General features: G+C 38.7%; 1 protein-coding gene across 1 annotated transcript in view; it reads left to right on the forward strand.

The window, feature by feature from the left end:
- The window catches only part of ATRNL1 (attractin like 1), an 802,972-nt gene extending 784,033 nt beyond the window's left edge, over positions 1-18,939 (forward strand). The window contains exon 29 of the mRNA XM_012102986.5: positions 14,551-18,939. Coding sequence (XP_011958376.3) covers positions 14,551-14,675 — 125 coding nt within the window. The 3' untranslated portion in view covers positions 14,676-18,939. The remainder of the gene's footprint in view (positions 1-14,550) is intronic.
- The last annotated feature ends 348 nt before the right edge of the window (positions 18,940-19,287 follow it).

Genomic DNA, 19,287 nt, shown 5'->3' on the forward strand with positions numbered 1-19,287 from the left:
ACTCCCACCTCAGTCTTTATATAGTGAGAAATAAATCTCTATTTGTTAAGCCATTGAGATTGCAGGATTTAGCTATTGTAACAGCTAGCCTTACTCATCCATACGTTTACGAAGTCTTCATATTCAATACATGCAAATAGCCTCACGGGGCTAGACTTACGCCCAGGCTTCACACCTGCATCTCCAACTAGACATCTCCACTCGATGTTCCACAGGTCATCAAACTCAGGATGTCTAGAACTGAGTAAGTGATCCACCCCCTTCTGCACACCCTGATATTTCCTGGTCCTCTTTCATATAGTAGCAAATAGCATCTGTATGCATTCAGCCACCCAAGCTGGAAAGCTGGAAGTCATACAAGGCTCCTCCCTCTTGTTAATCTCCCATATTAATCTCTCTTAAATATCTGTCCAGCTCATCGCTTTTCTCCCTTACTTTTTTTTTCATTTTTTAACTATTAATTTTATATTGGAGTATAGCCAATTAGCAGTGTTGTGATGGTTTCAGGGGCACAGCAGAGCGACTCAGCCATGCATGTACTTGTCTCCATTCTTCCCCCATTTTCTCTCTCCTTACTGTCTCTATCTTATCTGGCTTTAATAACTGTAAACTCACCCACCACTCCAGTCTGTCAGTGGTACCAGTAGAGGTATCTCTTTGAAATGCTTTTCAAAGGTGACTCTTTGAAAAGTCTGATTATGCCTCTCCTGTCCTAAAATCCATTCCATGGCTCCTTCTGGTTTATAGGTTAAAAGTCTATTTCCTACTTTGGCACCTAAGGCCAGTTTGTGGACCCACTTCTGCTTAACTCCCTTTCTTCTCTCTGATCATTCTCCATTCACACCTATGTTCCACCCATAGCAAATGTCCCGAGGTTCCGCAAACATCCTTCCTCTCCCTGCAGGGCGTGTTTTAGTTCCCTTTACCCAGAACATACCACATTCCTCATGCCAGTAGTCTTCATCTGACTACTTCCTTCTTATCTTTCAACTTCAGCTCAGAAATCATCTTCCCTGGGAATCTTTGACCCCCATACCCACCGCTCAGATCTCACCTGTATCTTTCTTCCTCTCTTGCCTCATGCCTACTTTATAGAATTTGTTTCTGCGCCACTGTTAGCAAATCTAGGAGCTTTTGTACAATATCGTTGTCCTCGCTTGATGCTATTTGGTAGTGACTCTTTAGCTCAGCTGGTAAAGAATCCGCCTGCAATGCAGGAGACCCTGGTTCAATTCCTGGGTCGGGAAGATCCCTGGAGAAGGGAATGGCTACCCACTCCAGTACTCTGACTTAGAGAATTCCATGGACAGAGGAGCCTGGCAGGCTACAGTCCATGTGGTCACAAAGAATCGGACATGACTGAGCGACTTTCACTTTGATTTGTTCACACTTTGACAACAACTGACCTCAATCACACTGCCTGTAATATGCCCTCAATGCATGTTGATGGGTTTAACCTGTATTGTCATCCACTCCTGTGTGCATAAATGCATAAAATAATACCTATAAAGTGTGGAGGGCAATGCCTGGCATATAATATCAATATTTACAGAATAGTTATTGTTTGTGTTATTATTGTTGTTTTTATAACTGTGTTGTTGTTCAGTCACTAAGTCATGTCCGATTCTTTGTGACCCAGTGGAATGCAGCACTCCAGGCTTCCGTGTCCTTCACTATCTTCCAGAGTGCACTTCAATTCATCACGTCCATTGAGTTGATGATGCTTTATAACTATTAGCAATAATGAAGGCCTTTGACCATAACTGATCTTAAATCCCTACCCGTTTCTTCTTTTCTTTTTCTTTTGGTTCAAAATCATGTGTTAGCCATTTGTACTAACACAGAAGTTTCCTGCTACTGGCAACAAATCGAGCAAAGTGAGAGTCAAAGGATCTAGAATCCTGGGTTCGGGTCCCGCCACGACCACCAACTGTGTGAGCCTGAACTAGTCATTCAGTCTGTGGCTTGTTCTGGCCATCTGTGAAGCAAGGATAAAAATAGCTTCCTGGCCTACTTCAACAGAACAGTCTTTAGGAACAACCTAGATAATTAATGTAAAAGCATTTTTAATTCTAAAAAATGGATGCAAGTTAATTATTAGTGGTGTCTTTAATAGTACAAGCAGTATGAATATAATGTTTTCTTTATTATTGTCATTCATCTATTTTGCCATTATCACTTTCAGTTATTTTTACATTCCTTAATGAGCAGGCAACACACCCAGGTCATTCATATGTTCATGAGCAAGTTCTCATGTTTAGTATCCACAGTATCAAAATAATTGACTTCAGTTCTGAATAAAGTATCACCTCACAGACAGTATTGTTCCCAAGTGATACTGTCTGTGAGTCTTTAAGTCTGTCTTTCTATCAAATTTTTCCCCTTCCTTTTTCATTCCACATGATAGCTATACTGGTTTTTAAGTGATTTATTGAGTGAATGAGCCTAAAGGATAGAGACAAAATCTTGAACACCCAATGTTTTGTTGATTTCCTATTTGACGTCAGACTTCCCACTGTTGATGATGATGATGGTGATGGACATGTTTGAGCTTTTATGTGCCAGGGACTTCTGTAAGCCCTTCACATTCAATCCTCACAGTAACTTAGTCAAAAGAACACATGACCTTGATTCACTATAATGTAAACATCAGGAGCTACAGAATCTTTTATGTCTTGTCTGTCTTATTAGCTTAACGCTGATGGACCAAAGCAGTAAGTACCTGGCATATAGTAGGTACTCAAGAAATAATAGTTGAATGAAGTGATCTGCTGTTGAAACAACTTTTTGATCCTTAGGAATTTGGAGTTTTCTGAACATTTATGATTTGATTGTGATTTCTTATTATTGGTGGTAGTATCTTAATATTCTGAGCTTCCCAGATGGCCGGCTAAAGAGCTTCCCGGCTAAAGAAGCCGCTTACCAGTGCAGGAGACACAGGTTCAGTCCTGGGTCGGGAAGATCCCCTGGAGTAGGAATTAGCAACTTACTCTAGTATTCTTGCCTAGAAAATTCCATGGGCAGAGGAGCCTGCCCGGCCTGCAGTTCACAGGGTCAGTGGGATATGAGTGAGCACACACTCACATACACACACACACAAAAAAACTTTATTATTCTATTATTGCAGTGATTAGCTCACTTTGTTGGAGAAGGCAATGGCACCCTACGTCAGTACTCTTGCCTGGAAAATCCCATGGGTGGAGGAGCCTAGTGGGCTGCAGTCCATGGAGTTGCGAAGAGTCAGACACGACTGAGCGACTTCACTTTCACTTTTCACTTTCATGCATTGCAGAAGGAAATGGCAACCCACTCCAGTGTTCTTGCCTGGAGAATCCCAGGGATGGGGGGAGCAGGGGGGGCTTCCATCTATGGGGCCACACAGAGTTGGACACGACTGAAGCGACTTAGCAGTAGCAGCTCACTTTGTATAATGTTCTATAGTTTATAAAATACTTTCACATATAATTTCATTTACTCTAAAGCAAACAATGACATGATACTACTAGAAATGCTAAAATACAGTGTCTCTACATAATGGAAAATAAAATATTGCAATGTTTATAAAACTGCTCTGGTTCAGTTTCTTCAATAAGCAGTATGCTCTTAAATTAAAGATAATTAGGGCTTAAAATAAGGGATTATCATATAACAGATTTTTTAATTGAATTAAGAAAATACTAGGATATATTTTCCCTGTTGGCTTAGAAATGGAATTCTCAATTAGAAATTTACTTAAAAGCATGAAGAGGCAGCTGCAAAGCTGGTTCTTACAGTGTTCGTGACTCTAAAAAAAGAGTCACAAAGTATTTCAAATGAGTCAATAAAATTTCCTAGTATATAATTAAAATCAGAACTGAAAAGATCTAAGAGAAACTTTGCTTGTGAAGAACCAGGAGGATTTGCCTTAAACAATGACTTGAAACAGTACTCTCCATAATCTGTTCAGCTCATTCCAATGAGGAAACAGTTCATACAAAATTCAGGCAGTGCTCAGCACTGTGGTGCTCAAGCAAGATTACATTTTGTGGAATTTTATAGTGTGTATTTAAATGAAAATTTAAAATATTATGATGTGTTAAAGGCCAAACAAAATTTTATAAACCAGAAGACAATAATCATTTGTATTTAAACACTGGCATCTGTAGTTATCACTGGTTTTTAGTAGGTGAAGGGAAATCTCTCTTTAACTCTCAGACAAATATGACTAGTCCATTTGTCATTCCAGTATCTTCAGCACTTGAAGTATTTCAATTTTTGTTCAACAATGTAACCTTTGGAGTTTTGCCTAATAATGACTTCAGCGGTGCTGGCCTTCCAACAGACAAATTAAAATGGAAATGCATATTTTCTAATTATGCATCCAGCCCTAGTTGCCTGTTGGCAAGGGTGGCCACACTGAATATTAAATTCAGTCTGCACAATAGCACAAGTCTATGTCACACCAAAGTTTCCCAAAGTCACTTTCTTAATCGTGTGAAGGATAGCCAAGACTCCGATCAGTAGTATGTAGCTGTATACAATCAGAGGGAAAGCATTTAAACATCCCAGCATGGTATTTCCATTTAAATCTGATTACAGTGAAATAAAACTGTAGCCATTAAAGGTTTAGAAGAACTACAAATACAAGCCGTAAAAGAAGACAGATAGTAAATGAGGTAGTAAAACATTCCAGCGGGGCAAACAGTTTACAGCGCTCATTCAAGTCTTCCTGAAGCAGGCTGTGCAATTCACTACAGACCCAGAACCATTCCCTGAGCTCCACTTAAACCTGCAATTAACCTTTCACGCCTAATCAAGCTGTTTTCTTGGAAAATTAAAATATATAGTGGTGCCTGCTCTTACACAGACTTGGGAGGAGAGCATTTCGAAATGAATGACTTTTCTGAGGCTCTGTTCAAATGTAAAATGGAAGTGCGATGTTTGTACATAAAGCGAGAGTGTTCTTCCCAAGGCAGTTTCATTTGATGCGCAGTATTTTATGACTGTACTTATTAATTGTTCTGCATAATTATAAAAAAAAACAAACAAACACACATCAGCAATTTTATGATTAGATTGTTACTGCTGGCACCTACTAATACCATTTCACTTCCATTAGAAAAAGCTAACGTTTTACTCAAGATAACTAAATTCCTAATGTTTCTCCTTGGTGGTTTTTATCTCAAACTTAGTGGTCTTAGAAGGACATATTTACCATTTAAATTATTTAGCTGGTACTCATTTCCATTGCTTTCTCTTTGGGGCGTGTCTGTACATGTTACTGATAAATGAAGTTCTTAAATTTAAGAGGAAAACATAGTTTTTTAATCCGAGGTGCTGAGTAAAGGCCTGATTTGGGTGCATCTTCTTCATGTTCTAAATATCTCTGGTAGCTCTTGCCATGCGAACCAGTGACTACTAAACAGTGCCAGTGTTCTAAAAGAAATGTGCATGGCCCCAAAGAAGCCTGCTTTCCTCCCAGCTTGCTCCACCCTGGTAAACCAGGGCAGCCTTGCTGACGCTCCCCATTAGCAAGCGCCAGTTCAAAATGCCAAGAGGCCATGGAAAATGGAATCGGAGATAGAAGATGGCACCTTCTCCCTTATAAGGTTGATAATTCATATTTTAAATAATCTAAATATCATAGTATCTGGTATATAAGAACTAAAAGTGCAAAAAGGTAAAGCTTATAGTAAATATTTAAACCCCAGCATATGTATTGAATCTCCTGGCATATTTTGATGTAAATTTTGCTAGCCTGTAGCGTCTGTGCATCATCTTGACATGGTAAATGAAATTCCTTTAGACCACCAGTCTAAAATAATGAATTGTTCCCCAGTTAATTGTATTGCTTTGATAACAAGAAACTGTGCTAGGCCTGGAGAACACAATAAGTGGATTTCATCAGATGATTTGTGTGACTTTTTGAAAAATGATCTTCGGGAGTGACCCGATTTTAATGGAACATGGGGCGTGCGCCACTGCGCAGCCTCCTGCCAGGAGGAAGTACTTTCTCCAGCGGCTCTCGGAGTGTGGGATCATCACCAGAAAAACCTCTCACTAGGAAAAAGTTCCTAGCGAAATCTAAACCAGGAGAAAGCATTTGCTTCAAAGACCGATACGGAGACCTCATTTCTAAGTTGCTTTGATTTTCTTGATGTACGTTTTCTTAACAATCCAGGAAAGATCTCAAGCTGCCTTTATTTCCTCATTGCCAGTGTGACAGTAAACCAAGACCAACCAAATTAGAAGCAAAGACAGCTCATTCAGAACTTGCTACCCAGCGAGGGAGTCATCTATCATTGCTTGCTTGCACTGTGGCAGAGACGTGTTGTTCAGTTGTTAAATCACGTCTGACTCTTTGGCGACCCCAGACTGAAGCGTGTCAGGCTCCCTCTGTCCATGGGATTTCACAGGCAAGAATATTAGAGTGGGTTGCCATTTCCTTCTCCAGGGTATCTTCCTGACCCAGGGATCGAATCTGCATCTCCTGCAATGCAGACAGATTATTTACCACTGAGCCACTGGGGAAGCCCAGCGAAGATTTAAGACACAGGCAAATGTGTGCAAACATTCTATAACGGAAAAAAAAAAGAGAGGCCTTCAAGTATGTGCTTCTTGGAGACTGTTGGCACCAGAGAGCTGGAAGGCTAGAGGCGGGCTAACCAGATGTGGGCATCCTATGTGGTTGGCTGTGTGTTTAGTCGCTCAGTCATGTCCAACTCTTTGCAACCCCATGGATGCCTGCCAGGTTCCTCTGTCCATGGAATTCCCCAGGCAAGGATACTGGAGCGGGTTGCCATTCCCTTCTCCAGGGGATCTTCATGACCAGGGATCGAACTCGGGTTTTCTGCATTGCAGCCAGATTCTTCACCATATGAGCCACCAGGGAAGCCCGTATGGTTGGTTAGGGATATATATTTACCTTTCTGTGTCTGTGGGGTCGCACAGAGTCAGACACGCCTGAAGCGACTTAGCAGCAGCAGCAGTAGGTCCTAAGTTGAATACAGGGACAAAAATTAGGGAAGCTGTCAGTCATTAATCAAGTCCTGACTTTTCAGGGCTTATTGTTACAGGGATAATTGTTTGACACCTTGAATTGTTACTAAAGATAGCAGTCTGATTCCTATAAGTCTGACATAGCAGGTGGGGTTCTTGGGCTGGTGATTGTAGAGAAGAGGTTGGTTTCCTATGCAGGTTGCTACAGCCTGTGAGCCAGAGTTCTGTTTTCATAGATTATCTGGCCATTGTCTGTATCGTTAGTCTCTTACCAGCATATAACTGTTACATTTTCTGGGAGAAGGGAGACAATATTTTCTTTCTTTAAAGAGCTACTGATTTGACTTCCTTTTCTCAATTAAGAAAAGTAGGTTCCTTACAATAAATATGCTGAAAGGTAATGACAGAAATTACTTTAATTTCTTTCTCTCTCTTTTTTAATGAGTCCTTCACACACTCATTAAATTAAAGACAATTTAAGAAGATAGGATTTTTGTCTCTCCAGTTTGTCTCTCCAGCCTCTTACAGGTTGAAGGAAGACCTATCAATTTCGGGGTTATTGTTGCAATGTTTAAAAGTTCTTCATATATGAGTGGGCTTCCCAGTGGCTGAGTGGTGACGAATTTGTCTGCATTGCAGGAACCCTAAGAGATCTGAGTTCAATCCCTAAGTTGGGAAGATCCCCTGGAAGAAGCGTGGCAACCCACTCCAGTATTCTTCCCTGGAGAATTCCAGGCAGAAGAGCCTGGCAGGCTGCAGTCCAAAGGGTCGCAAACAGTTGGACACAACTGAAGCAACTTAGCACACATACACACATATATGAAAATATGAAAAAATACAAACATAATAATAAAAACACTTAATTTAACACAAGGCACACGCACATGCATGCAGTTATTATGATGATTGTGCTGTTTCTAATTAGATTACAGGATTTAAATGCAAAAGAACTCATGGTGTGCCACCAGTTGTGTGGTCCAGTGAAAGGACTCAAGCTTAAATTTGAATAAAAGCATCATTTGGCCCATTAAGAAGATAAGACCTGGGCAAATGGCCCTCTGAGTGTCCTCTATGAGTATACATGGTGGTCACTCAAACATCACTGCCTGGAGGAAAGCACAGTTTCTTGAATACAAATTGCTGTTAATGTAGAATCTGAAAATGCAATTGGTTGTTCAGTTTTCATAAGAAAGGATAAAAAGCTGTTAAATTAGAAACAAGCGTGATTTGTCATTTTAGTTTTCAATTAAGGACTGAAATATGGTTTATGACTGATTAGTTTCAACTGAATGTTTCTAAGCTTGCAAATCGTTAGTAAACCCAGACTTCACATTCACATACCCCAGAATACACAGATACAGTCACAGTTTAGGATTAGCACAACGTTTCCTGTTTGGGCCACTTAAACTGCTTACTTCTTTCTAATCCATGTGTCTTCTTTACGGAAGACAATGTTTGTAACCACATGTGAGTGGTCTCTTTAGGCCGTGTATCTTCTGTATGGAAAACAGTGTTTGCAGCCGCATGTAAGTGGGAAGGTGTTATTCCTCAGGGCTCTTTGGACGAGGTCATGCAATAGTTTAATGAATAACATGATTTCATATTTGGATGCTGTGATCATCAGAATTAGTGTAAGTGGTCTCTGTCCACATTAAAAAAGACACGTATTATTTTTCATATTTGGCTGTCTCTGGATAAGATGGTGCCAAGGATGAAATAACAGAAGGTTGTAAAATTTGACAGAAGTGTGCCAGGAGGTCCTTGGAAACTTAATGCCTGTCTGAACAGAACTGTCACTTAGCACAACCATGGTCTGTGTGTTTGTTTGTTTGTTTTTTTTTAAATAATGTGCTTCAACTCCCTCCCTTAAAGAAATAACAAAATAATTATTTCTTACAGCAGAGTAAGTGGTTAAAACGTCCATTGTTACACTTCAGAAGTTCATATGGGCTCTTCGTAGGTCACAAAAGCAGTTTTTACTTAAACTTTGAACCTGTGAGCTTGCATTATCTCTAAGAAACTCAGGATAGTTGTTTAATATCCTAAAAAAGTAGTTTATTTAGCAGCAACTCTTAAAAGGGAAATATGGAAATTATCAGCCTAGCCAGTGATTAATTTTTTAATCCCTTCCCTCCGTAACACCATTCATTTCTCCTTCTCCGTAAATACCTTCTCTTCTGTTTTCAAATGTACCTGAAACTCTGTTTTCCTTTTAAAACTATATGAACTCAGATCATCACATGCATTCACCTAGATCTCATCTGACCCTACTGCTTCCTCTGTGTACCAGCTTACTTACTTCTTTCCATTGACAAATGTCATCAACATAGAACTAATATCTGTTGGTCACACTCCCTCTCACCTCATTACCTGCTGAATTGTCTGGCTTCCATTCTCAGCTAAGTACGGAAATGACTCCAGGATCACCAGAATCATCCTTGAGCAGCTCCAAAGGCCTCTGTGGCAAGCCTCACCTGCTGGCCCCTTGTGTACTTCATGCAGATGACATGAACCCCCCTTTCCCTTGATTTCTACAGCACACTGCTGTGCAGGAGACTAGTTGACCTTCTTATAGTGCCCATTTCCCCTCGCTGGCATTCTTTTCTGTTCATAAATTTCTGGAGTTGTGTTCTTGCCAGATCATATTTGAGATTTATCTAGTATACATTGACCCACAGGAATAAAATAATTCAACAACACCTCGCATAGCATGAAATTCCAATGTGAGGTCTTCCTCTAAGAGCAGCACATTGAGAAGATGTCTGTGAGAGCTCGGGGCCTGGTTCAACTCAATTCAGAGTCAAGTCTCCAAGACCTTGTGGAAGGGAAATTGGTGCCTTCTTGAAGCAAGCAGTCTCGTCTCATGTATTAGTATGGGGATTAGGCACATCTCATTTTATTCAAAAATTCTATGGAAGTCGACAGAAACTAAAATGGTTCTTATATAGCTGTGATAAACCAGGGTATGAGGGTGACTCAAGACAGATGGGTCATGGTGGAGAATTCTGACAAAACGTGGTCCACTGGAGAAGGGAATGGCAAACCACTTCAATATTCTTGCCTTGAGAACCCCATAAATGGTATGAAAAGGCAAAAAGATACAACACTGAAAGATGAACTCCCCAGGTCAGTAGGTGCCCAATATGCTACTGGAGAAGAATGGAGAAATAACTCCAGAAAGAATGAAGAGACAGAGCCAAAGCAAAAACAGTGCCCAGTTGTGGATGTGACTGATGATGGAAGTAAAGTCTGATGCTACAAAGAGCAATATGGCATAGGAACTTGGAATGTTAGGTCCATGAATCAAGGCAAATTAGAAGTGGTCAAACAGGAGATGGCAAGAGTGAGCATTGACATTTTAGGAATCAATAAACTAAAATGGACTGGAATGGGCTAATTTAACTCAGATGACCATTACATCTACTACTGTGGGCAAGAATCCCTTAGAAGAAATGGAATAGCCATTATAGTCAACAAAAGAGTCTGAAATGTAGTACTTGGATGCAATCTCAAAAATGACAGAATCATCTCTGTTCATTTCCAAGGCAAACCATTCTATATAACACAGTAATCCAAGTCTATGCCCCGACCAGTAATGCTGAAGAAGGTGAAGTTGAACAGTTCTATGAAAACCTACAAGACCTTGTAGAACAAACACCCAAAAAAGATGTCCTTTTCATTATAGGGGACTGAAATGCAAAAATAGGAAGTCAAGAGATACCTGGAGGCAAATTTGGCCTTAGAGTACAAAATGAAGCAGGGCAAAAGCTAATAGAGTTTTGCCAAGAGAATGCTCTGGTCATAGCAAACACCCTCTTCCAACAACACAAGAGAAGACTCTACACATGGACATCACCAGATGGTCAATACCAAAATCATATTGATTATATTCTTTGCAGCTAAAGATGAAGAAGCTCTATACAGTCCGCAAAAACAAGACTGAGAGCTGACTGTGGCTCAGATCATGAATTCCTTACTGCAAAATTCAGACTTAAATTGAAGAAAGTAGGGAAAACCACTAGACCATTCAGGAATGACCTAAATCAAATCCTTTACAATGATTCAGTGGAAGTGACAAATATATTCAAGGGATTAGATCTGATAGAGTGCCTGAAGAACTATGGATGGATGTTCGTGACATTGTGCAGGAGGTAGTGATCAGGGTATCCACAAGAAAAAGAAATGCAGAAGGGCAAAATGGTTGTCTGAGAAGGCCTTACAAATAGCTGTGAAAAGAAGAGAAGTGAAAGGCAAAGAAGAAAATGCAAGTTCCATTTGAATGCAAGTTCCAAAGAATAGCAAGCAGAGATAAGAAAGCCTTCCTCAGTGATCAGTGCAAGGAAATAGAGAAAAAAATAGAATGGGAAAGGCTAGAGATCTCTTAAAAAGTTAGAAATACCAAAGGAACATTTCATGTGAAGATAGGCACAATAAAGGACAGAAATGGTATGGACCTAAAAGCAGTAGAAGGTATTAAGAAGAGGTGACAAGAATACACAGAAGAACTGTACAAGAAAGATCTTCATGAACCAGATAAGCATGATGGTGTGATCACTCACCTAGAGCCAGACATCCTGGAATGTGAAGTCAAGTGGGCCTTAGGAAGCGTCACTTTAAACAAAGCTAGTCAAGGCGATGGGATTCCAGTTGAGCTACTTCAAATCCTAAAAGATGATGCTATAAAAGTGCTGCACTCAGTATGCCAGCAAATTTGGAAAACTCAGCAGTGGCCACAAGAATGAAAAAGGTCAGTTTTTTTTACTGCACAGTTCCAATCATCCCACATGCTAGCAAAGTAATGCTCAAAATTCTCCAAGCCAGGCTTCAACAGTACGTGAACTGTGAACTTCCAGATGTTCAAGCTGGATTTAGAAAAGGTAGAGGAACCAGAGATCAAATTACCAACATCCGCTGGATCATCAAAAAAGCAAGAGAGTTCCAGAAAAATATCTACTTCTGTTTTATTGATTATTCCAAAGCCTTTGATTGTGTAGATCACAGCCAACTATGGAAAATGATCTTCAAGACATGAGAATACTAGACAACCTTACCTGCCTCCTGAGAAATCTGTATGCAGGTCAAGAAGCAACAGTTAGAACTGGACATGGAACAACGGACTGGTTCCAAATTGGGAAAGGAGTACGTCAAGGCTGTATATTGTCACCCTGCTTATTTAACTTATATGCAGAGTACATCATGTGAAATGCCGGGCTGGATGAAGCACAAGCTGGAATCAAGACTGCTGGGAGAAATATCAGTTACCTCAGATATGCAGATGATACCATGCTTTATGGCAGAAAGTGAAGAGGAACTCAAGGGCCTCTTGATGAAAGTGAAAGAGGAGAGTGAAAAAAGTTGGCTTAAAACTCAACATACAAAAAACTAAGATTGTGGCATCTGGTCCCATCACGTCATGTCAAGTAGATGGGGAAACAATGGAAACAGTGAGGGACTTTATTTTCTTGGGCTCCAAAATCACTGCAGATGGTGACTTCAGCCATGAAATTAAAAGATGCTTGCTCCTTGGAAGAAAAGCTATGATCAACCTAGACAGCATGTTAAAAAGCAGAGACATTACTTTGCCGACAAAGGTCCATCTAGTCAAAGCTATGGTTTTTCCAGTAGTCATGTGTGGATGTGAGAGTTGGACTATAAAGAAAGCTGAGCATTGAAGAATTGATGCTTTTGAACTGTGGTGTTGGAGAAGACTCTTGAGAGTCCCTTGGACTGCAAGGAGATTCAACCAATCTATCCTAAAGGAAATCAGTCCTGAATATTCATTGGAAGGACTAATGTTGAAGCTGAAACTCCAATACTTTGGCCACCTTGTGTGAAGAACTGACTCATTGGAAAAGACCCTGATGTTGGGAAAGATTGAAGGCAGGAAGAGAAGGAGATGGCAGAGGATGAGATGGTTCGATGGCACCACTGACTCGATGGACATGAGCTTGAGCAAGCTCTGGGAGTTGGTGATAGACAGGGAAGTCTGGTATGCTGCAGTCCATGGGGTTGCAAAGAGTCAGACATGACTGAGCGACTGAACTGAACTGAACTGAACTGAAACCAGGGCATTGGATTCAGCCATTGCTTGTATAAATTTAGGAAAGGCTTTACTATTTCTGTACATATTAACACATGTTCCTGTCAATTAGTGGACAAAACAATATTCTTCATTACTTTTGATAGCTAAAGATCCACTTTCATGTAGATATTTGACTGATAATACTAATGATCTTTTTCTTATATTTAAGACATTTATTCACTAAATTTCTACAAGTTGTCTTTCTCCTATGTGCATTTCACAGCTCGATCCCTAGGGTACTTTCTTCCTTCTTAAAAGCAATGTAAGAGAATGAAAAGACAGACAACAGTCTGGGAGACAATATTTGCTAAATCTGTATCTGAAAAAGGACTGGTATCCAAAATGTAAAAAAAAAAATCTCTTAAAATTCAACAATAAGAAAACAAACAAGAAAGTTAAAAATAGACAAAAGGTCTGAATGGATACCTCAGTAAAGAAATGTGTACATAAGACAAAGAAGTATAGGAAAAGATGTCAACATCATATGTTATTGCTGCTGCTTCTGTTTAGCCGCCAAGTTGTCTCCAAGTCTTGTGACCCTATGGACAAACTGTAGTACATCAGTACAATAGAATATTATTTAGCAATAAAAGAAATGGGTCATCAAGCCAAAAACAGATATGGTGGAACTTAAAGGAATATTGCTAAGTGAAACAAGACAATCTGAAAAGGCTACATACTGTATGATTCCAACTATATGACATTCTGGAAAATGCAAAGCTATAAAGATATTTGAAAAAAAGATCAGTGGTTACCAGAAGCTCAGGGGAAGGGGAAGGATAAACTGGTAAAGCCCAGGAAATTTTTAGGGCAATGAAACTATTTTGTATGATACTTTCACAGTGAGTGTATGACAGTATGCATTTATCAAAACCCATAGAACTTTGTGTACAGCCCAAAGTGTGATCCCTGATGTAAACTATAGACTTTAGTTAATAATCATGTATCAATATTGGTTCAACATTTCTGTAAACCTAAAACTACTCTAATTTAAGAAAAATAATAATATGCTGACTTTTGTTATATATACACACATACAACCAGTAGTAACACTGAAAGTTCCTTATACTTTTAGAACACACTTGTGTTTGGACATAGAAACAAAGATGTGGAGTCATAGCCCCACTGATTGTGGTGTTTTGTCACACAACAATTTGATTGTCCAAAGTCAGAGTCAGTTTATTTTGTTAGGTCCTTGTTCTTCTTCATGTATTCAGTTCATATGTCCAAGGTTAGAAATATTTTTAAATGTAAAAAAGAGTGTATTTATGCATATAACTGAATCACTCTGCTGTATAGCAGTGATTATTACAGTGTTGTAAGTCAACTATGTTTCAATTGAAAAAAAGCAAAACAAGATATAAGTAAAGGGTAGACCACTTGACAACTTCCAGTAAACAGCTGAATATAAAACAATACCAAGGCCACCACTGTTGCCATTCCCAAAATGTCTAACCAAACGTTTACCTGCCTTTTTCCTCTTCTTCCAGGCCTTGCGATTGCCAGTGCCCTAATAGATATTTCACAGCAGAAGCCTTCAGATAGTAAAGACAAAACTTCAGGAGTCCGAAATCGAAAACACCACCTCTCAACGCGTCAAGGAACTTGTGTCTGAAGAACAGAAACTGCTCCTGTACATTCTGTCATGTTTGACTCTGTAAATGGCTTCCATTAAAGGCTGGTCCAAGGCCTCAGTTTTCACGGAGACAAATCTCTGTATGGTCCCAGGGCCCAAACACAGTTCCCCCTGAAAGGGGAATGACCCGAGTGGCCAAAGAATGTTCATGAGTTTTATAAAATTAATAGTATTGATGGTCACAGGTGATAAAGTTAGTTTTTACAGCTATCTTAGGCTTATCATAGATAACATTAAAGTACTCTGGGAAAAAAAGATGTATATTGTTTCTTAATGCAGATGAAAAATATGTAATTCATATAAACCAAACTGTTTATATCCCAGGACTTTAAAGAAAGACATTTTATAATGCCTGAGCGATGAGAATTGTACAGTTTTTGCCTCCTAAGCAAACTTATGTCACTTGTATATGAACAGGAAATGAACAGACTGCAATGGCTTTAAATACTATTTTATCTCCTTGTAAATGTAAAAGCAAGATTTTGATTTAGTAGGATGTAGGTAAATGTATTGAAATATTTCACAGGACCATATCATGTCCAAACTCGGTTTTCAAATGTGATTCTTTTTCACCTAACTGGAATGTAGACCAAAAGGAATCCATTTGGCTAGATGGTATTGTGCAACTTCACAGGAGGTTTATTAGAATTCTGAGTGACGAGGACATTGCTGTCGTCCATGCCAACTGCCTAACTCATTATCAGAGCTGATAGAGCATGGAAAAGCCTGTCCAGCAATCAATTTTTCCCCACCTTCCCAAATGAGCCTCCAATGCCACAAACCTGAAGAGAGCTGAAATAGTTATTTTTCAAGCTTCTGCTCTAATATGGAAATTTTTTTAATAGCCTTGGAATCGTTGGATCAGACCTCAGTGATCCATCTGCATTTTTATAAGAACAGATCACGTTTGTTTGGCCCTCCTCTCCTAGCTGCTAGATTTTATCTACCTTTTACAAACGCTGTGAAAAGCATTTTAGAGTCAAAACCCCCTCCAAGTCATAATATGACCCAGGTTTCTTTCCTGCCAAGTGTTTTCACTTAGAATACAAGTAGAGAAGAGCATTTGCTGGCAAGCATCTACAGTGTTCCTATTTCTAACACGAGCACATTGGTGTCATGAAAGTCTCCAATTTGAGAAATAAAATAAGCTTGTCACTGCCCGCATTCAGCATATTCTGAATGATTCAAACGTCTGAACTATGGCAGAAAGGGAAGATGGTTTAAGACAGCTTTCACACTGGAACGTAGAATCACGTGTGTCCTAATTTTTGACAGCCATCCGCTAGAACTCAGTAGATGAACAGAGCTTGTTTGGAACTGCAGTTTCTTAACTTCAAGGTGACTACAGAATATATGAAGAGAGCAGTGACAAGAGACACATCCAAAGCTGCTCTGTGCAATATAGTTTTGTTCAGTATGAAAGTCACTTAAATATAATTGATGTTTAGTACTCTCTATGTACTTATCACATTCTTTGGATTTCTGGAAGATAATGACACTTTACTGTTTACAGCTAATGCATAGTTACTTGAATGCTATGGTTGTACAGTAGCAGAATATGACCCTATTGTGATATTAAATGTTTATTTCACAATGCCACTTCTACATAGCCAGCTTAATTTGATGAGGATCGAATGTGATGTATAGCAGGAATGATCATAAATATGTAGTTGCTAGGTTGCATCGAACCATGACTATGTCATTGTTTTGATGATTAGGCATTTATGAATTATAGTATATATTCCTTATGTTGGCATGATAATTTTGCTATTTTCCATGCGTTAAAAGTTAGACTGATTCTTAGATCAATTTAATCTATAGCCTATGGGGTTTTGGTAGGGATAGGAAGTGGAGCTGTTTGTTTTTAACCTCCCTATGAAATTCTCTTTCAAAAAAAAAGAAATCAAGCGAAGTTTGTAAATGTCTCCTGAAAACAATCAAGCAATTTTATTAGCTTTTTGGGGGGAGCCCTTCAAATGTTGATTTTTTTTCTCATGGAAAAATAGATTGACAGAACTGATGAATACAAAAGTAGAATCATGTAAAAATAAAATGATTGCCCAGTTTGCTTTATACCCTGTAACAGTTATAATGGAAGCATGTATAACCAAAAGACAGAAATATACAGAGTTGAATGTAAAATCTATTTCAGCTGTATTTTTAGAGAGGCTAAACATGGAATTAGTGTGAAAGAATTGTCAAGCCTCATTCATCTCAAATCTCAGAGTTCTTAAAATTTGTAAATTTGAATTTTAGACAATTATGGGACATAATGCAATGTTAAGTTAAAGTCATATACTCTATGTTTCTGGGCCAAATATGGCTAACTCTGTGACTAAATTATGCAATATCTTCTCAACTTTGCGAAGCTTTTTACTGGCAAGAATACTTCACCCTATGTGAAGTAGATTGAAAAGACCTTGGGGATAATGGCTTTGAATCTGTATCATTTTCTTTTTTCCCCACATCCCAAACACTTTTAATCTGGAAGCTTCCTTTGAAAAAAAAAAAAAAGAAACCACAAGTATACGCAGATACTGTTCAAGAAGTTAGGCATTAAATGACTGATTCTCTTGAAAATTTACCTTAATGGAACTCTGTGCATTTCAGTTTAGAATGACTTTGAAAAATTCTTTAACTTTTAGGATTTCTTATTCCACCCAACATGAAAAGCTTTGGTTAAAAAAAATTTTTTTAATCATTTTAATAGTGGACAACTAGAGATTTCTTGTTAAAGAGGATGCACATGCTCACAGATCAATTTAATGCATTTGAAGAGGACTGAGATTTTCATAATTGCTTTAAAATGAAAATGTATTTAGTGAGATACATAGAAGGAAAATGTACGCCATATACTGTGGTGTTATGTTCAGAGGGAAAACTACAAATAGAATATATTTCAACCTGTAATCGCTCCTTACTGTGCTTCCCAGTATCTCATTTTCTTTGGGTTACAGTAAGACAGCAGGGACTACATGGCTTTGTCCTGCTGCAGGGTCACTTAGAGTGCAGACCGGTGGTTGGGTCCGACTGAGAACAGATGTTGCAGCCAGCTTTGAGCTGTGTGGTGCTGGCGAGTTTCACCCTTTCGAAGCCTCAGACTTACCATCTGTGTGGGGAAGCTACTGTACTCACCTTGCAGAGTGGACCTAGAAGACGGTGGACATAATAGACACAAAGCTTCCACGATGGGCCCGCAGTGCTGTATAGGTAGCTGGTTTTTAGCAACCGTGGGGCCACCAAGCCACTCTTTTTCAACCAATTGTTTTACAAATTCATCTATTATTTTTTCATTCATATTTTCACCACCTGTAAAAGCCATGTAGGTTTTTGCAACTGAAGATTTCATAAAAACCTCGAGTCAGTTCCTATATTTCTAGACTATAGAGATTTCTAAAAAAAATCTACTTGGGTCAATATCAGCTTTGACTCTTTCAGAATATATAGTTTTAGTAAAGCATTTTTTAAATGATTGCTTGGTGACATTTAGACAGGAACATCGATTGTCACTTTCATGTTCAAATTTGGCAAGAAGGGATTGATCCTTACATTTGGTTGTCATACATGATACGTCTTTGTGGCATTGAACATAGAACTATGATTTGAAAAGTGTTTCGTATAAAATGTTTTAAAAAGTTAAAACTGATCAAATGAACGAATTCTACCCGCTTTAAAAAAAAAAAATCAACTTTCCAAAGCCTCTTTGCTAAAATAGGTGGGAGTTTACTTAGATGAGTTTGGAACTTGATCATGTGAACTACCTGGGTCAGTGCACTTTCCTGCCTTTGCCTGTAGAAATTAAGATACAGAAGGACTGGATTGGACCCTGGAGACTCATATGCTTAATAAGCAAGCACCTCAGTGATTCTTAGGATTAGGCAAATTAAGGATACATTGCACTAGGCCAAAGAGCTGCCTTTATTTACAGTTAGAAGAATTTCTTTAAATAATGAAGTCATCATTCTAAGTCAAATGCTTTAAATAATTTTTCAAGGAATACAAGCCATCTGGTTGGTGTTACAGCAGTGTTTTCATTATAGTGTACATTTAACATTTTAGTTGTATCAAATTTTTTAAATTGAGAATTAGAACCATCTCAGTATATATGTATACAGGTATGCATGCCAGTGTTAAAACAGATTGTGTAAAGGTTCAAACCTGCTTTAAAAAGCCAACATTTTATGATATAGTATGCTATTCATCAGGAGTTTAATTGCTGAAATAAAAACATTGGATCTTCCAACCCCCATTGCCAATGCAGTTTTGTTATATATATTTTTTACCTACCCAAGATCATCTAGGAAAAAGCATTCAACCAAAGGATAAGTTTATCTGCCATCTATGACTTGGTTATAAAATTTGGTTGTTGAATTCCACATTCAAAATATATTTCTCTCTCCTTCACCTGATTTTTGTTGGCCTTTTCTACATGTTCTCTTTGGGTTCGTTTTTTTTAAAAGATTTTTTGGATGTGGATCATTTTAAAGTCTTTATTGAGTTTGTTACAGTGCCTCTGTTTTACATTTTAATTTTTTGGCCATGGGGCATATGGGATCTCAGCTCCCTGACCAGGGATCAAACCAGAACACCC

This window comes from Ovis aries, chromosome 22, assembly GCF_016772045.2.
Source record: "Ovis aries strain OAR_USU_Benz2616 breed Rambouillet chromosome 22, ARS-UI_Ramb_v3.0, whole genome shotgun sequence".
Lineage (NCBI taxonomy): Eukaryota > Metazoa > Chordata > Mammalia > Artiodactyla > Bovidae > Ovis > Ovis aries.